The sequence below is a fragment of the Eptesicus fuscus genome, chromosome 8, assembly GCF_027574615.1.
Source record: "Eptesicus fuscus isolate TK198812 chromosome 8, DD_ASM_mEF_20220401, whole genome shotgun sequence".
NCBI classification, from domain to species: domain Eukaryota; kingdom Metazoa; phylum Chordata; class Mammalia; order Chiroptera; family Vespertilionidae; genus Eptesicus; species Eptesicus fuscus.
The window spans coordinates 13,931,076-13,946,925 of NC_072480.1; the positions used below are offsets into that span (position 1 = coordinate 13,931,076).

The 15,850-nt window shown below is 38.6% G+C and overlaps 1 protein-coding gene across 6 annotated transcripts in view; it reads right to left on the reverse strand.

Annotated features, from left to right (window-relative positions):
- RNASEH2B (ribonuclease H2 subunit B) overlaps positions 1 to 15,850 on the reverse strand; it is a 93,325-nt gene that overhangs the window by 49,501 nt on the left and 27,974 nt on the right. For 5 of the 6 annotated variants that reach the window (XM_054719785.1, XM_054719782.1, XM_054719781.1 and 2 more), the window contains exons 4-5: positions 6,833 to 6,909; positions 2,685 to 2,799 (exon numbers count right to left, since the gene is read on the reverse strand). In XM_054719785.1, coding sequence (XP_054575760.1) covers positions 2,685 to 2,799; positions 6,833 to 6,909 — 192 coding nt within the window. The remainder of the gene's footprint in view (positions 1 to 2,684; positions 2,800 to 6,832; positions 6,910 to 15,850) is intronic. The other variant, XM_054719786.1, reaches the window with a different exon arrangement.

Here is a 15,850-nt window from a genome sequence, read left to right on the forward strand (position 1 = left end):
TTCAAACTTTTCAGCATCCTTTATCTGTCAGATGAAGAGTTTGAATGGTTGAGAGTATCCTCTGTATTCTGTCACACATTATAATTAGTATTCTGCAAGGTTGTTCTAAATCATAAAATAAAATTTTCACTCTCTTAACTTCATAGTGTTGAGATTTACGAACGACCAACATTTGAACATTATTTAAGTATTGCAGTTTACAGTATCTAGTATCTGCCATGAACAGATGCTTCATGACTTAAATAATGTAAGTAAATGGATGCCCAGAGAGTGTTGGGTATATATAGTAAATGCTCAATAAATGTCTTGGCAGTCTTGGCAGTTTTCTCCATAATCAAATTCTTCCCCTAATGAACTACAGTCTGCAAATCTTAAAATAATAGGTTTAAAAACAAAATCAAAACAAGAAAAAAAAGAAAATAATAGAAGGTTTAAAAACAAAATCAAAACAAGAAATATCTTTATGCCTCATACTCAGAAAGACATCTTCATCATAATACACATAAGCAATTCCACATTACTTGCTTCAACTCTTGACCCAAAACACAAATACATACAATATTTTCCTGTATGTGAGTTCTATGGACAAGGACAGCAAGAAGCTCCCTCCAAAAGAAAACACACAGTATTTTGATGTATACAACTGATTATTTAGAGCCAAACAAGGTAAATATAGCATATGCACTTCCAGTACAGCAGAACTTCCAAACCCAGGCAATGTTGAGAAGTGAAAGATTAGGACAGGAGTTCAGATAATGATTCAATAAGAGGTCAAGGATTTGGTGTGCAGGAAGGAAAGAATGAGAAAGGCAGAAGCTCCTGCTTTGAAACAGAGTCTGTAAGCTAACAAATGCCAATGCATTAACACTCTTTCTGAACCTGGGTTTCTGGGTTTGGGTTTAACTGTTCATAGACAGCTAACCCAAGAATTTTGGATAGGAGTTCATTGTATTTTCAACTGTGTTAACAAAATTAAAATGAATTATAATTATTCCTCATTGCTTTAGCTTTCAGAAATGGTTATGAGCTACACATTTGTCACCAGAAAAAGACTGCTATCTCCTGCCAAACTCAGATCAGGGAATGTGTTTAATGGACTGCCTTGATAAAGCCTTGGCACCACACATCTCTCAGATACAAAATGGAGTGTTAGGTCTGGCCAAGTGTGAACTTAGTAGACCCCTCAAATGTAAAATGCAGTCAACGAGGCTCTCCCCTTTCCCACTGTAAGCTGACACTTCTGGGAATCACCACTTTCTTGGTCCCAGAACTGTCATAGTCGGCCAAACTGTCTGTGACCCCGAACAACCACAACTTATCAGCCTGTGGTTATAGTCCCTGTATGGTTTCCATATTAACCCTGAAATTACTTGGGGCACTGATGCTAAATTTGTATAGTACTTCTAACTGTTCAAAACACATTCACACACACTGCCTCACTTCTTCCTTTCAAAATTCCAGTGAATAATACCTAAAATTCATCTCTTCATTACCCCCAGCCTGCTCCTCCCACCCATGTTTCCTGTCTTCAGGATGCTACCACTACACAACCTGCTGGTCAAGAGACAAAACCAGAAGTCATCCTTGCCTCCTCCTTCTCCTTGATTACTATCCAATTACCAAATGAGGTTGGTTCTACCTTCAAATTGCTGATTATTTCTAGTTCCATTTCGTAAAGTCAGGCTACAATCATCCTCTGCTTGGATCACTGCAATGGCCTCTGTGAATCTGGCCTCAGCTTCTCCAATATAATCCACACTATCGTACTTTTTGCTTAAATTTTTGCTGACACTCCAGTACCATTAGGTAAAGTCCAGACAAATGTAATGCCCTTCACCATCTGAACCCTTGCCCAATATTCCACCCCATTTCTTCCTTACTAAATCTGTGCCTGACATCCTATATCTTGGCCACACTGAACTCCTTGGAATTTCTTGAATGTGACACATTTGCCATACACCCATGCCTTTTTTTTGATGCTATTCTGACGGTATCCTTCAGGACTCCACTTATAGGTCATTCCCTCTAAGGAGAGAAACACAATACTCAATGACCTGCATTCCCACCCAACCCCGGCCAGGTTACAAACCTGTCCTGCAGCCCCAGAAACCCGAGTTCACTTCCATCAGTCCCTGTTGTTTGCCTTACTCGTCGTTTGCTCCTATCAAACTCAAAGCTAAGTGAGAGAAAGAACAATGTCTTATTTATAAATACATATTGCCAGAACTAGTGCTCAATGTGTGTTTCTTAGAAGATGCTCAATAAATGCTTCTTGAATCAATAAAAGTATGGGCTTTATGTAATTTTACAAATGAGAAATCTGAGTAAGAAAGCAGTTAAAGTCACAGACTAATTCAAAGAACTGAGACCAAAGCCCAAGCCTTGCGAATCCTGGCCCTGTAAGAGACAAGCCACCACATTTCGCTGGTCGGAATGTTAAAGACTGAACAATCCAAAGCACCAGAGGACTAGAATTGACAACTGGGAGCAAAATCTGAATGACAGTTTCCCCTATGACCCACATAGCCTAAGCATTACACTCAGTGGGCCTTCAGGCAGCTCCATTCTCAGACAGGTGCCCGCCTTTCCAGTAGCCATCAGCCTGATTTCATAGTTGGCCAAACTGTCTGTGACCCCAAACAACCACAACTTATCAGCCTGTTGTTGTGGTCCCTGATGGCTACCTTTTTCCTCTGTCACGTGTTGAAGTAACTTCTCAAGTTCAGGAAGTTTCAGCAACAAGATGCAATTCGGAAACATATCATCCACCACAACTTGATCTAGAGGCTGAAACTTTCCCTGAAAAAAAGACTTTAGTCAGTAAGAATGCAAGCACACCAGTCAATAAATCCACACATTAAAAAAAAAAAAAAAGATATGTTACCCCATAGCTGGACTTTTAAACTAAGTCCAAAGTCACTTGTTCATGTAAGGAATCCCTAAACTGGGACAGGCTCCAGAACTGACTCTCAGCTCCCCTTCAGGAAGCCCTTGAAAGAGTTTCAACCTCATGAGTACAATAACTGCATAAAACAGGGCAGCACAATTCTGGAAAAGTACTGGAAGTTATGAAAACTTGCAAAGATGGTAGATTACCTGGGGCTGGTCTAACCCATTTAATTTGAAAAAGAACCAGCTGATGTTACAGAGCAGGAGTCCTGACCATAATCCACAAATAAGCCTAGATCAAGCCCAGCGTGTACATCTCCTCTCCCCTCCTCACATCTCCAGTGCTTTAAACACCACAAAAAAAAGAAACATAGCAAAAGTGAATCTATTCCTGTCAGAGCTGTCTGACGATGCTTCCAAATTTAGACCATAATGAAAGAGGTAGGGGGATGAATATAAAAACTTGCAGACACATTAAATCAGGCTCAGCTTGATAAGTGTATGTGGCCTGGTAGCCAAGTGCAGGACACAGAAATCCAGATCATCCTTCACCTCAATCAGGTTTAGTTTTTCTTAACTTTACTTGTGACCTGGAGAGAAGTCTAAGTTATTAGTCCCCTGACTTAGGGATATCAGACTTTGTAAAGGTGTATGGTTTTGCTCATGTCCCACTTCTAGCTCACTCTACTTTTCTGTGTTAATGACAGTTCCACTTGAAGACAGAAAACCTGTGTCTAATCAGTTTTCCTTCTGCAAATACAGCATTCTTTGTCTTAAGGGTAAAAGCTTCTCATTCATTCAGTAGCATGTATGATAGCTTGTCATGCTGTCAGTTAGGTTAACAAGTGGCAAGAAGTGCCACAATTTAAATATTCTCTTTTTCCTTCAGATAGTAAAAATAATTCACAGATTTCCTAAGTCTTACTGTGTTTAGATTTCTACCTTAATTTATATTCTTCCATGATCAATATTTTAAATCTTTTACTACCTTAAAACAACATTCTACATATATATAATGGACTACTACTACACAGTCATAATATAATATAATTTCAAAATTAATGTTTCACTTCTTTTTTCTTTACCATCTATATTATAAAAGGCCAGTGGCTGTAACACCATAACGACCAAATGACCGGTCACTGGGAGGTGCATGGAGCACCTCTCAGTCCTTCCCCCAAGCCTGTGAGCCGCTCGCGGTAACGTGGGGCGGTTCGCGGCTCACACAGCACAGCGGGGCTCGCAGAGGGGCTCACGCGGCATGGCAGGGCTCACGCGGTGGTTCGCAGCGGTGAGCTATTTGCACGCGGCAGGTCTGGGTCTCATGCGATTTGGCGCACTGGGTCTCTAGTCTATGTATATAAAAGTCTAAGCAACCATTACGACCAGTCAACTGAACAACCGGTCGCTATGACGCGCACTGACCACCAGGGGGCAGACACTCAACACAGAAGCTGCTCCCTGGTGGTCAGTGCACTCCCACAGCCAACCTACTTCCCACAGTCCCTCCCCACCACTGGCTGGCCAGCCCCAATCAGCCCTGATTGGGACTGGGTGAGATGGTCCTGATCAACCCCGATGGCCGGCCAGGCTGAGGGACCCCACCCGTATACAAATTCGTGCACTGGGCCTCTAGTATATACATAAAAAGGAAATGTAATAAGCAACTTTCTTTGAATACAGTTAATAATAGTTGGGATAGCTAGAATAAAAAATATTTCTTCTGATGCTAAAATAAATCTTATGATTAAAAAAGAATAAGTCAACATTTTAAAAGTATGTACCAATATATATTTTTTTAACTAAATAGGAAAAGATCATGTCTAAAATGTAGGGAAGGAAATACCTAAACACCTACCTCATTGGTTACTTTAAAAGGCATTTTTAGTATTTGAGAGAAGAAAGACAGTTTACAATGAAAGCCATAAGCATTTAAACTATATGCAAACATTAGAGTGAAAACACACACACACACAGATTCTTCTAAGCAGTTTAAATAACACTTATTCCTTAAAATTGTTCAAAGGCTTTCAAACTGAGGTTGGTGGAACCCGGCGAGGCCCCAGTGTCCTTTCAGGGGACACACAAGCTCAAAGCTATTTCCATAATATTGCTACGACGCTATCTGTGTTTCCACTGTGCTGACATCTGCACTGAAGATTCCAATGCAAAGGTGGGTAAAACTGCTGGCTCCTCAGCATCCATTGGTTAGGGTGGTGAGAACAAACTGTCCTGGTAACCACTGAATTCTTCACATCCACGCACAAGCAGTTAAAAACTGGCCAGTTTCACTTAAGGACATGCTTGATAAAGAGTAGTAGCTTTTATTTAAATCTTGACTCAAGTGCAAATCTTTTAAATACTTGGTATGATGAAAGTAAAGTTTCGCTAAAGTGCTAATGCTGCCAGTGAAGGTGCAGGACTGTTGCAAGCTGAACTAGCTGCTTTTGTCGTGGATACCGTTTTTACCTGGGAAAAAAAAAAACCAACAACAAAAACCCGCTACGAACTACGGTGATTCAGATTTGAATATTTGGCAGAACATAAATGAAGTGAACCTGTCACTTCAAGGGAAAGACTGACAGTACTTGTAGCCAATGATAAGATGTTAACTTTCAAGCAAAAATTAGAATTGTAGAAAATTTGTTATCTGCCATTATGACAGCTTCCCAATACCTAAGTTTTCTGATAAGACCAGTGATGCTATCAACAAAGTTTTATGTGTGTGTGTGTGTATGTGTGCGTGTGTGTAATGAGATGTGTCAACATTTGAAAAATCAGCATACTTCAGTGAAACAATATTTTCCAAAGTTACACATGAGTAAAAGATCCATTCTTAGTGCAAGACAGACCAGTAGATTTTCATGTAACAGAGCATGGAGAGTTCACTGACAAGGTTTCAGATTTCACACAGCAACTGACTTTTAAGAAACTGTGCCTTGTTGATTTCTAGAAGAGTGCCAAAGAAGAACATCCACAATTATCTGAAAAGGCTATTGTACCATTTCTCCCTTTTCAGACTACATATCTGTGAAAGGCTGCATATTCTTCATATACTTCCACCAAAAGAACGTAACAGAATGCAGAAGCAGATATGAGAATCCAGTTGTCTTCTATTAAGCCACACATCAAAGAGACTTGCAAAAATGTAAAATAATGCCACACTTATCACTTAATTTTATGGAAATTGAAATTTTGTTTCATTGAAAATGTGTTATTTATGTTAACATGTACTGGGCTTGTTATTTTTACTTAAAAATAAATTAATAACATTATTTTTTAAATTTCTGTTTTAATTTCTAATTAATTAAATATTGATAGATAAAACCCACAGGAACAAAAAGCTCTTTGGTATCCTTAATAATTTTCAGGAGTGTAAAGGTATCGTAGATCGAAATGTTTCAAAACCTATGGCTGAAATTATTACTATTAATAAACTCTGTCGTAAGGTAAATTGTAAGGTCAATCTGGAATTCCTTAAGTCTCAACTAGAGTTTCCCCATTAATGAGGTTTTTTACTAGACATGCCCCAGTTTACCTAATTCATGGTCTCTCACAAATAAGAAAATGAAAAAAGCTATTATCTTCTTTCTTAAGACTTGAGATCAATTTCTTAACATTTTTACTATGTTTAAAAACTACTGAGTACTTAATAAAATCTTTCATTACTAGGTTGTGCCAAACAAGTAAGGCACATAGACAGCATTAGAGGGTCAGGCAGTGCTCAGAAATCCCGGGTAAACTAGTCCAAGATTAAGGTAGTGGTTCTCAGGTCTCGCTAATCCATACCAGCACACGTGATACACGTGTTCTATATCAACCTATCTAAATCTGAATTGTGGGGAATCTACATTTGAATCATTAAAAGGAGAGAGAGGAGATCAAGCAAAAAAAAATCTATTCTGTTTCCTCACTGTTATTTTTCTTAAACTGGGAAACTTACCTCTTTATCAGCCTTTATAAGGTAGTGGAGGAGCAGAAATAGAGGGTCCATGGGTGTGACAAAATGGAGAAGACCTCCTATAGATTAAAAAGAACAAAGGAAATTAATGTCTGAAAAGACAATTTAGTCATTTCACCTTAATCCCAAAGTGGAAACGATTCATTGAAAACTATATGTGAAATTCCACATATAGAAGCTCTTCTTACACAGGCCCAAGATTCTATGAGTCTCTCAAAAGGCAGAATGTGGTCCATAAGATTTTACTCTAAAGACCTTCAAATTTCTGTGTGTAGATGAGACTCAAGACACTGAAATCAATCTTTAACATTCCATTTCTCTTTCAAAATAATTTTTAACAGAGGTCCTCCCCACTGTCCCAAAAAAGCAAGGGTTGGAGAAATATGAGTAGAATATGAACCATGCAAATATAGGAAATCTATACAAGTCTATTTGTAAAGCTGCAGTAAAATGCAATTTCCTGTGCTTCTGAGGATAAAGCCATGGGAAAGCAATATTCTCTCTGTACAGAGCTCCTTCTCTGGTCTGTGGGCTCACTGCTCTGCATTGTTAATGACTCAGAGCTCAGAAGGTGGTAACCCACCCCAGACACTACCCCATCCCTTTACCCCAAAGAAAAAAGTAAGAGGGCAGGAGTTTAACAAGACTGCACACAAGAAACTGGAAACTCCACAGTAAGATTAATGGTGCTCTCCAAGCTGAAAGGAAAAAGGCAAATCACACAAACTAGCATAATTACTCCTTGCTTGTCTTTCCTCTATCACATGCCTCTCTAAGCTTCCCCAACTTCCTCTTCCACAGAAATGAAGCAGAAGAGGAATTGCATCAAAGGGAACAGTAAACAATTCATTATCTCCATATTTATAATTTTGGTTTTAGGAAATACACATACTTACTTTTATTCTCTAACAGAGCAATCTAACTATACGGCCAAGAAATTCTAACCCTCAATTATATATATGAATCCATTTCATAGTAAGAAAAAAATTAAAGTAATTTCATATTATAATATTAGTTGACTATTTTTTTAAAAGTAAAAGGTTATAAAAACAACCTATCAGGTTCTCTAAGTTCATTTTATGAGTAGGTTTCTAGGTCTAAAACAATATCCTGGTGACCACTCTTAAAAACAGCTCTTTAAGGTTAAATTTATAAAGAATACAATAATGAAAAAAGCAGGTCCTTTTGCTGTGAACCTAAAACTATTAAACAAACAAACAAACAACTCAGTCTAGGGGAGATGAGCAATATTTTCCAATTTCACCTGGATACTACTGTGTCTATCTAGCTAGACCCAACTGCAAATATACGTATTACATTAGAAGTTGGAACTCTCATATACAGCCAAATGAATAGCATAGCAGCAACAACAGAAAGGAATACATATATTCCAACTACCAGACTATACACAGACTACCATTGCATTTTGGCAACTAAAAACCACTTTAATTCTTCTCATACACATAGGATTTGAAATTTATCATCAGCATGAAACCCTTTTTTTGGAATGTCTTAGAATAAAGGCAAAGTGACCTTTCTACCTTAGCACAAAGTAGCCACATACACAGTCAACAGAAAGCAGCACTCTGTGGAAATGATGAGAGAATAGGCAGGCAATGCAGAGTGCCTCAACTATCCCATGACTCCCCACACCACTCCACATCCTCCCTCTTAGAAACATCAAAAAACCATGTGGTATCCTTTTTCCCTCTGAGTCAATACTACTCCAAATTAAAGGAACATTAAAAAATATATATAACTTTGGTGTTAGGTGTGTGTGTGTGTTTGGGGAGAGGGGTGGCAGTAGTAATTTATATAACAAAGCATTAAAAAAACTTCATTAGGAGTTTGGAAGATGGCTGCCGACAGGAAGGCAGGCTGCAAGATAGTGTGTGAGTGAGAGAACAAAAGGAGAGTGCGTGAACGTGCAGGGAGTGTCTATTTGTGAGTGAGGAACAGCTATACTCCAAGGGACTGTTGGGAACTGCCGGACCGGGCTCCCCTGACCCGGAAGCCCCTACTGCTGCTAAAATCTCTCCCGGAGTGGCCAGCTCTGCTGCAGAGACTGCACCATCTTGAAGGGGAGAATGCCTGTGATCGGAAGCCTAGCCTTACCTTCAACCAGGAAGAACTCGGATACCTCCCAGGACCCTACAACCACAACACCCAGGGACTAGCTGCGAACCCACGAACACCGGGTCTCAAGCAGCGCGAATACGCAGACGCAGACAAGCCCTGCACCTTCTCACGGAAAGGTCAAATATCGCCTAGAGACAGATGAGGTCCTCAATCCAGGCTGGATGGAAAAACGCGCACAGTGGGACCTAGAATTTCAAAGGAAGTCTGCACCCCACAAAATGCGTGGCTGTTGGGGTCAGCTTAGCCCATGAATGTGGGAGGCGATCCACAGGGCTGCTGGCAGAAGGGAACTCTAGAAATCAACCCATAGCTGGGCTGGGCACAGAAAGGCAGCCTGAAGTTCTACCAGTACACCGGCTGCACAGTGCCAGGGGAAAAAGACTTGGGCAGAGACGTGCACAGAGAAGAGCACAGTGCTGGGGGGGAAAAGTTGTGAGTCCATGCGCTTACTCTGGCTTTTTTTTCTCTTTAAATCCTTGCTTTTGATTACTAAGCCGAGTACATAGGATCTCCCAATTAAAAACACTCTCGGAGAACACAGGGGAAAGTTGTTTCTGTGGAACCTGGGGATCAGAGCGGGGAGAAATGATCAGAAAACCAGCTCTGGGGCAGTCGATTCCCCAAACCCAGTATTAAACACGGCAGGGAAAACAAAACCTAAATACTGGGTAGAGAGGACTTATAGCCCCAGATGTCAATACAGAAACACTGCCACCCAGGGGTTGAATCACAAATTGACTCTTGTGTAAATATAAATAAAGGTGGGCTGAGAAACAAAGAAATACCGCCTGCGTGAAAACAGGATTGTGGCTTACAACACAGAGGTTCAGTGCAATGTAGGGAACTTCAATACTGTCCTGACTACCTGACAGGAAACAGGAGGGACAAACAGAACAGTAGAGGAAGTGAATGACCTTCACTATTGCACATTTTTATTTTTTATCTTTTACCTTAGAAACTAAATTTTCTTTTCCTCACTTGATTTTACCTTTTTAATTATTATATTATTTTTAATTAGTATTATTACTACTATTATTTTACTTTTTTTAAAGTTTCATTTTATTTTTTCTTTATTTTATTTTATTTTGGGATTAGTGTTCCACATTCTATTTTCATTTCTCCTTTAGCATAATTTTACTCTATCTCAACTTTCCCTTTATGCCAACATTCTCTTCCTCACTTTTCCCCTTTTGTTGTCCTGTTCCCATTACCCTATTCCTGCTTTAGATTTTCCCTATTCTTCCTTTTTACCCCGTTAAAAATTCATCTTACTTACATATCTAATTTCTGCTCCCCTACTCCAAATCCATACACACTGCTCTCTTCTCTTTCTTCATTATCCAATTCTTTTTCTCTCTTCACTTTTTTCTTTTTGTTTTAAGTATTCTGTTTTATTTTGTTTTGTTTTGCCCTTCTTTATCTGTCCTATTGTTGTTTGTTTGATTGTTGATTAGTTTGGTTTTTTTGTTTGTTTGTGTGATTATTTCTCTCTCTCTTTTTTTTTTCCTTCTGTTTTTCCTCTCCTCACTTGTTATTAGCTATTATTTGTAGTTTGCATTCATTTCTGGGTGTTTGCTGTTTGCAGTTTTTTTAGATTAGTTGTTGTTCTATTGGAGTTTTCTCCCCATATAAATAGTTTTTTTATTCTCTTTTCTCTCTTACTTTTTTTCTTTTTGTCAATATCATTTTTTGCACTCGTTTTTTATCCCCCCTAATTCTCTTTTCTCTGGTGGTCACATTTATTTTTGGTTATTAGTATCACGGATGCATTTGGTTCAGTGACTTGTGCCTTGTTGTGTTGTATTTTGAACCTTTAAGTCAACACAGGAGAGAGAGAGCTACAAAACCAGACACCCAGAGAGGAGAGATCATGGGGAGAAAAAGAAACAGCCCGCATACGAAAGAAAAGGAGGCATCACCAGAAAAGGAAGTAAACGAAATGGAGGCAAGCAATATGTCAGAGAAAGAATTCAGAGAAGTGGTCATAAGGTCACTGAAAAGGTTGGAAGACAAATTCAACAATATGTGTAAGAACCAAGAGGAAATGAAGAAGAACCAAGAAGAAATGAAAAATGACATCACTGCAATAATGAACTCAATAGAAAGCATCAACAGTAGACCAGAAGAAGCGGAGGACCGCATCAGTGAACTAGAAGACAAGGTAGGATAAAATACCCAAGCAGAGCAGCATCTAGAAAAAAAATTTAAAAAGCAGGAGGAGAGACTATGGGAAGTTTGGGACAACATGAAACAAAACAACATCCAGATAATAGGGGTGCCAGAAGGAGAGGAAACAAAGCAAGGAATAAAAAACCTGTTTGAAGAAACAATGACAGAAAACTTCGCTGATATAGGGAAGAAAAAACTCACACAAGTCCATGTAGCTCACAGAGTGAACCCAAATAGACCAACACCAAGGCACATTATAATGAAATTGGCAAACACCAACGAAAAAATAAGAATCTTAAAAGCAGCCAGAGAGACAAAAAGTTACATACAAAGGATCCCCCATCAGACTAGCGACTGATTTCTCAACATTCTATTCCCAGAAGGGGATAGAATGAAATATACAAAGTCATGCAAAGGAAGGGACTGAATCCATGAATAATGTGCCCAGCAAGGCTATCACTCAAAATTGAGGGAGAAATAATAAGTTTCACAGACAAAAAAGGACTAAGGGAGTTTATTACCAAAAAACCAACAATGCAAGAAATGCTAAAGGGTCTGCTGTATAAAGAAGAAATAGGAAGTGAAGAAGGAACACAGGAGTAAAGAATAAAAATGGTGACAAACGAGTACCTATCAATAATAACTTTAAATGTAAATGGATTAAATGCCCCAATCAAAAGATGTAGGGTGGCTGAGTAGATAAGAAAACATGACCCATATCTGCTGTCTACAGAAAACCCACCTCAGAACAAAGGACTCACACAGACTGATGGTGAAGGGATGGAAAAAGGTTTCTCAGGCAAATGGAAATGAAAAGAAAGCTGGGGTAGCAATACTTATATCTGGCAAATTAGACCTCAAAGTGAAGGCCATAACAAGAGATAAAAAAGGCCACTTCATAATACTAAAGGGAGCAATTCAACAAGAAGATATAACTCTGGTAAACATGTATGCGCCCAACACAGGAGCGCCCAACACAGGAGCACCCAAATGCATAAAAAAACTTCCGGAGGATATCAAGGGAGAGATAGACAGCAATACAGTCATAGGAGGGGACTTTAATACCGCACTAACACCACTGGACAAATCCTCTATACAAAAAATCAGCAAATAAACATCAATCCTAAATGACTCACTAGATCAGATGGAATTAATTGACATCTTCAGAACATTTCACCCTAAAGCCACAGAATATACATTCTTCTCAAGTGCACATGGGTCATTTTCAAAGATAGACCATATATTGGGTCACAGGCAAAGCCTCTTCAAATTCAAGAAGACAGAAATCATATCAAGCATCTTCTCAGATCACAATGGCATAAAACTAGAAATCAACTACAATAAAAACAATAAAACATAAAACACCTAGAGGCTAAATAGCATGCTATTAAACAATGACTGGGTTACCAAAGAGATAAAAGAAGAACTAAAAAGCATCATGGCAACAAACGAAAATGAAAACAAAAGAACCCAAAATCTATGGAACACAGTGAAAGCAGTCTTGAGATGGAAGTTCACAGCTCTACAGGCCTACCTCAAAAAAACAAGAAACAATGGTAATAAATTATCTAACCCTACAACTCAAAGAGTTAGAGAGAGAGCAACAAGAAAAGCGCAGTGTAAGAAGAAGGAAGGAAATAATAAAGATCAGAGTGGAGATAAACAACATAGAGACAAAAAAAACAATACAAAAGATCAACAAAACCAAGAGCTGGTTCTTTGAAAGGATAAACAAGATTGATGAAACTCTAACCAGGCTCACCAAGAAGCAAAGAGAGAGGACCCAAATAAACAAAATCAAAAATGAAAGAGGTGAAGTAACAACCGATCCCACTGAAATAGAAATGATTATGAAAAAACACTATGAACAACTCTATTGCAACAAAATGGACAACCTAGATGAAATGGACCTATTCTTAGAAAAATACAAGCTCCCAAAACTCAACCAAGAAGAATAAAAAAACCTCAATAGGCCAATAACTACCAAAAAAATTGAAACAGCAATCAAAAATCTTCCAGCAAACAAAGCCCTGGTCCGGATGGTTTTACAGGGGAGTTCTACCAAGCATTCAAAGAAGTACTAAAACCTATCATCCTTAGACTATTCCAAAAAATTCAAAAGGAAGGCCCACTTCCAAGCTCTTTCCATGAAGCCAGCATTACCCTAATCCCAAAACCAGATAAAGACACCACAAAAAAAGAGAACTACAGGCCAATATCCTTGAACATAGATGCTAAAATCCTCAACAAAATTCTAGCAAATCAGATTCAGCAATACTTTAGAAAGATCATACACCATGACCAAGTGCGATTTATTCCAGGGATGCAAGGATGGGACAATATTTGCAAATCAATAAATGTGATACATCACATAAACAAATTGAGAGACAAATATCACATAATCATATCAGTTGATGCAGAAAAAGCATTTGACAAAATCCAACACCCTTTCTTGATAAGAACTCTCAGCAAAGTGGGAATAGAGGGATCATACCTCAACATAATAAAAGCCCTATATGACAAACCTACAGCCAACATCATACTCAATGGGCAAAAACTAACAAGACAAGGATGCCCACTTTCACCACTCCTGTTCGACATAGTACTAGAAGTACTAACCATAGCGATCACACAAGAAGAAAAGGCATCCAAATTGGAAAAGAAGAAGTAAAACTATCCTTATTAGCAGATGACATGATACTATAGAGAGAAAACACCAAAGACTCCATCAAAAAACTACTAGACCTAATAAATGAATTTGGCAATGTAGCAGGATACAAAATTAACACCCAGAAATCTATGCCCTTTTTATATGCCAATAATAAACTCACAGAAATAGAAATGAAAAATGAAAAAAAAATCCCATTTACCATTGCATCAAAAAATTAAGATACCTAGGAATACACTTAACTAAGGACCTAAAAGACCTGTACTCGGAAAACTACAGGACATTGTAAAAAAGAGATAGAGGAAGACATAAACAAATGGAAGAACATACCATGTTCATGGATTGGTAGAATCAACAGCATTAAAATGTCCATACTACCTAAACCAATCTATAGATTAAATGCAATACCCATTAAAATACCAAAGGCATATTTCACTGACCTAGAACAAACTCTCAAAAATTCACCTGGAATTAAAAAAGACCCCGAATAGCCACAGCTATCCTGAGAAAGAAGAACAAAGTTGTAGGGATCACAATACCAGAAATCAAGCTATATTAATAAGCCACGGTTCTCAAAACTTCCTGGTACTGGCACAAGAACAGATATATAGACCAATGGAACAGAATAGAGAACCCAGAAATTGACCCAAGCCATTATACTCAATTAATATTTGACAAAGGATGCAAAGAGCATACAATGGATACAAAACAGTCTCTTTAATAAATGGTGCTGGGAAATTTGGTCAGATACATGCAAAAAAATGAAACTAGATCACCAACTTACATCATACACAAAAACAAACTCAAAATGGCTAAAGGCCTTGAATGTAAGACGGGAAACCACAAAAATCCTACAAGACTCCATACGCATCAAAATTGCAGACATATGTCATAGCAATATCTTTACAGACATAGATCCTAGGTCAAGAGAGACTAAGGAGAAAATAAACAAATAGGACTACATCAAAATAAAAAGCTTCTGCACAGCAAAAGAAACCATCAACAAAACAACAAGAGAGCCCACTGCATGGGAGAACATATTTGCCCATGTTATCTTCGATAAGGGTTTAAACTCCAACATTTACAGGGAACTCATACAACTTAACAAAAGGAAGATAAACAATCCAATCAAAAAATGGGCAAAGGACCTAAATACACACTTTTCATTAGAGGACATTCAGAAAGCCAAGAGACATATGAAAACATGCTCAACGTCACTAATCATCCTAGAGATGCAAATCAAAACAACGAGGTACCACCTCACACCTGTCAGAATGGCTATCATCAACAAATCAACAAACGACAAGTGCTGGAGAGGATGCGGAGAAAAAGAAACCCTTCTTCACTGCTGGTGGGAATGCAGACTGGTGTAGCCATTATGGAAAACAGTATGGCATTTCCTTAACCTTTTGCACTCGGATGTCGAGTGTGACTCGACACGGTTAGCATTAGAATAAAGGAATCAAGAAAAAAGCAAGCGAGTGCAAAGGGTTAAATATTTAAAAATGGAACTGCCATTTGACCCAGTAATACCACTTCTAGGTATATATCCCAAGAAAACAGAAACACCAATCAGAAACACCCCTATGTTCATAGCAGCACAATTCACCATAGCTAAGATTTGGAAACAGCCTAAATGCCCATCAGCAGAATAGTGGATTAGAAAACTGTGGTACATCTACACAATGGAATACTATGCTGCTATAAAAAAGAAGGAATTCTTACCATTTGCAGCAGCATGGATGGAAATGGAGAGCACTACACTCAGTGAAATAAGCCAGTCAGTGAAAGAAAAATACCACATGATCTCACTCATTTAAGTATAATAAAGAACATTATAACCTGATGAACAAAAAGATAGATACAGAGGCAGAGAAGCATCAAACAGACTGTCAAATTACAGTGGGAAGGCTGGGGAAGGTTGGGGCGGGGGAGGTAAGAGATCAACCGAAGGACTTGTATGCATGCATATAAGCATAACCAATGGATGCAAGACACTGGGTGTTGGGGTGAGGGCATGTGCC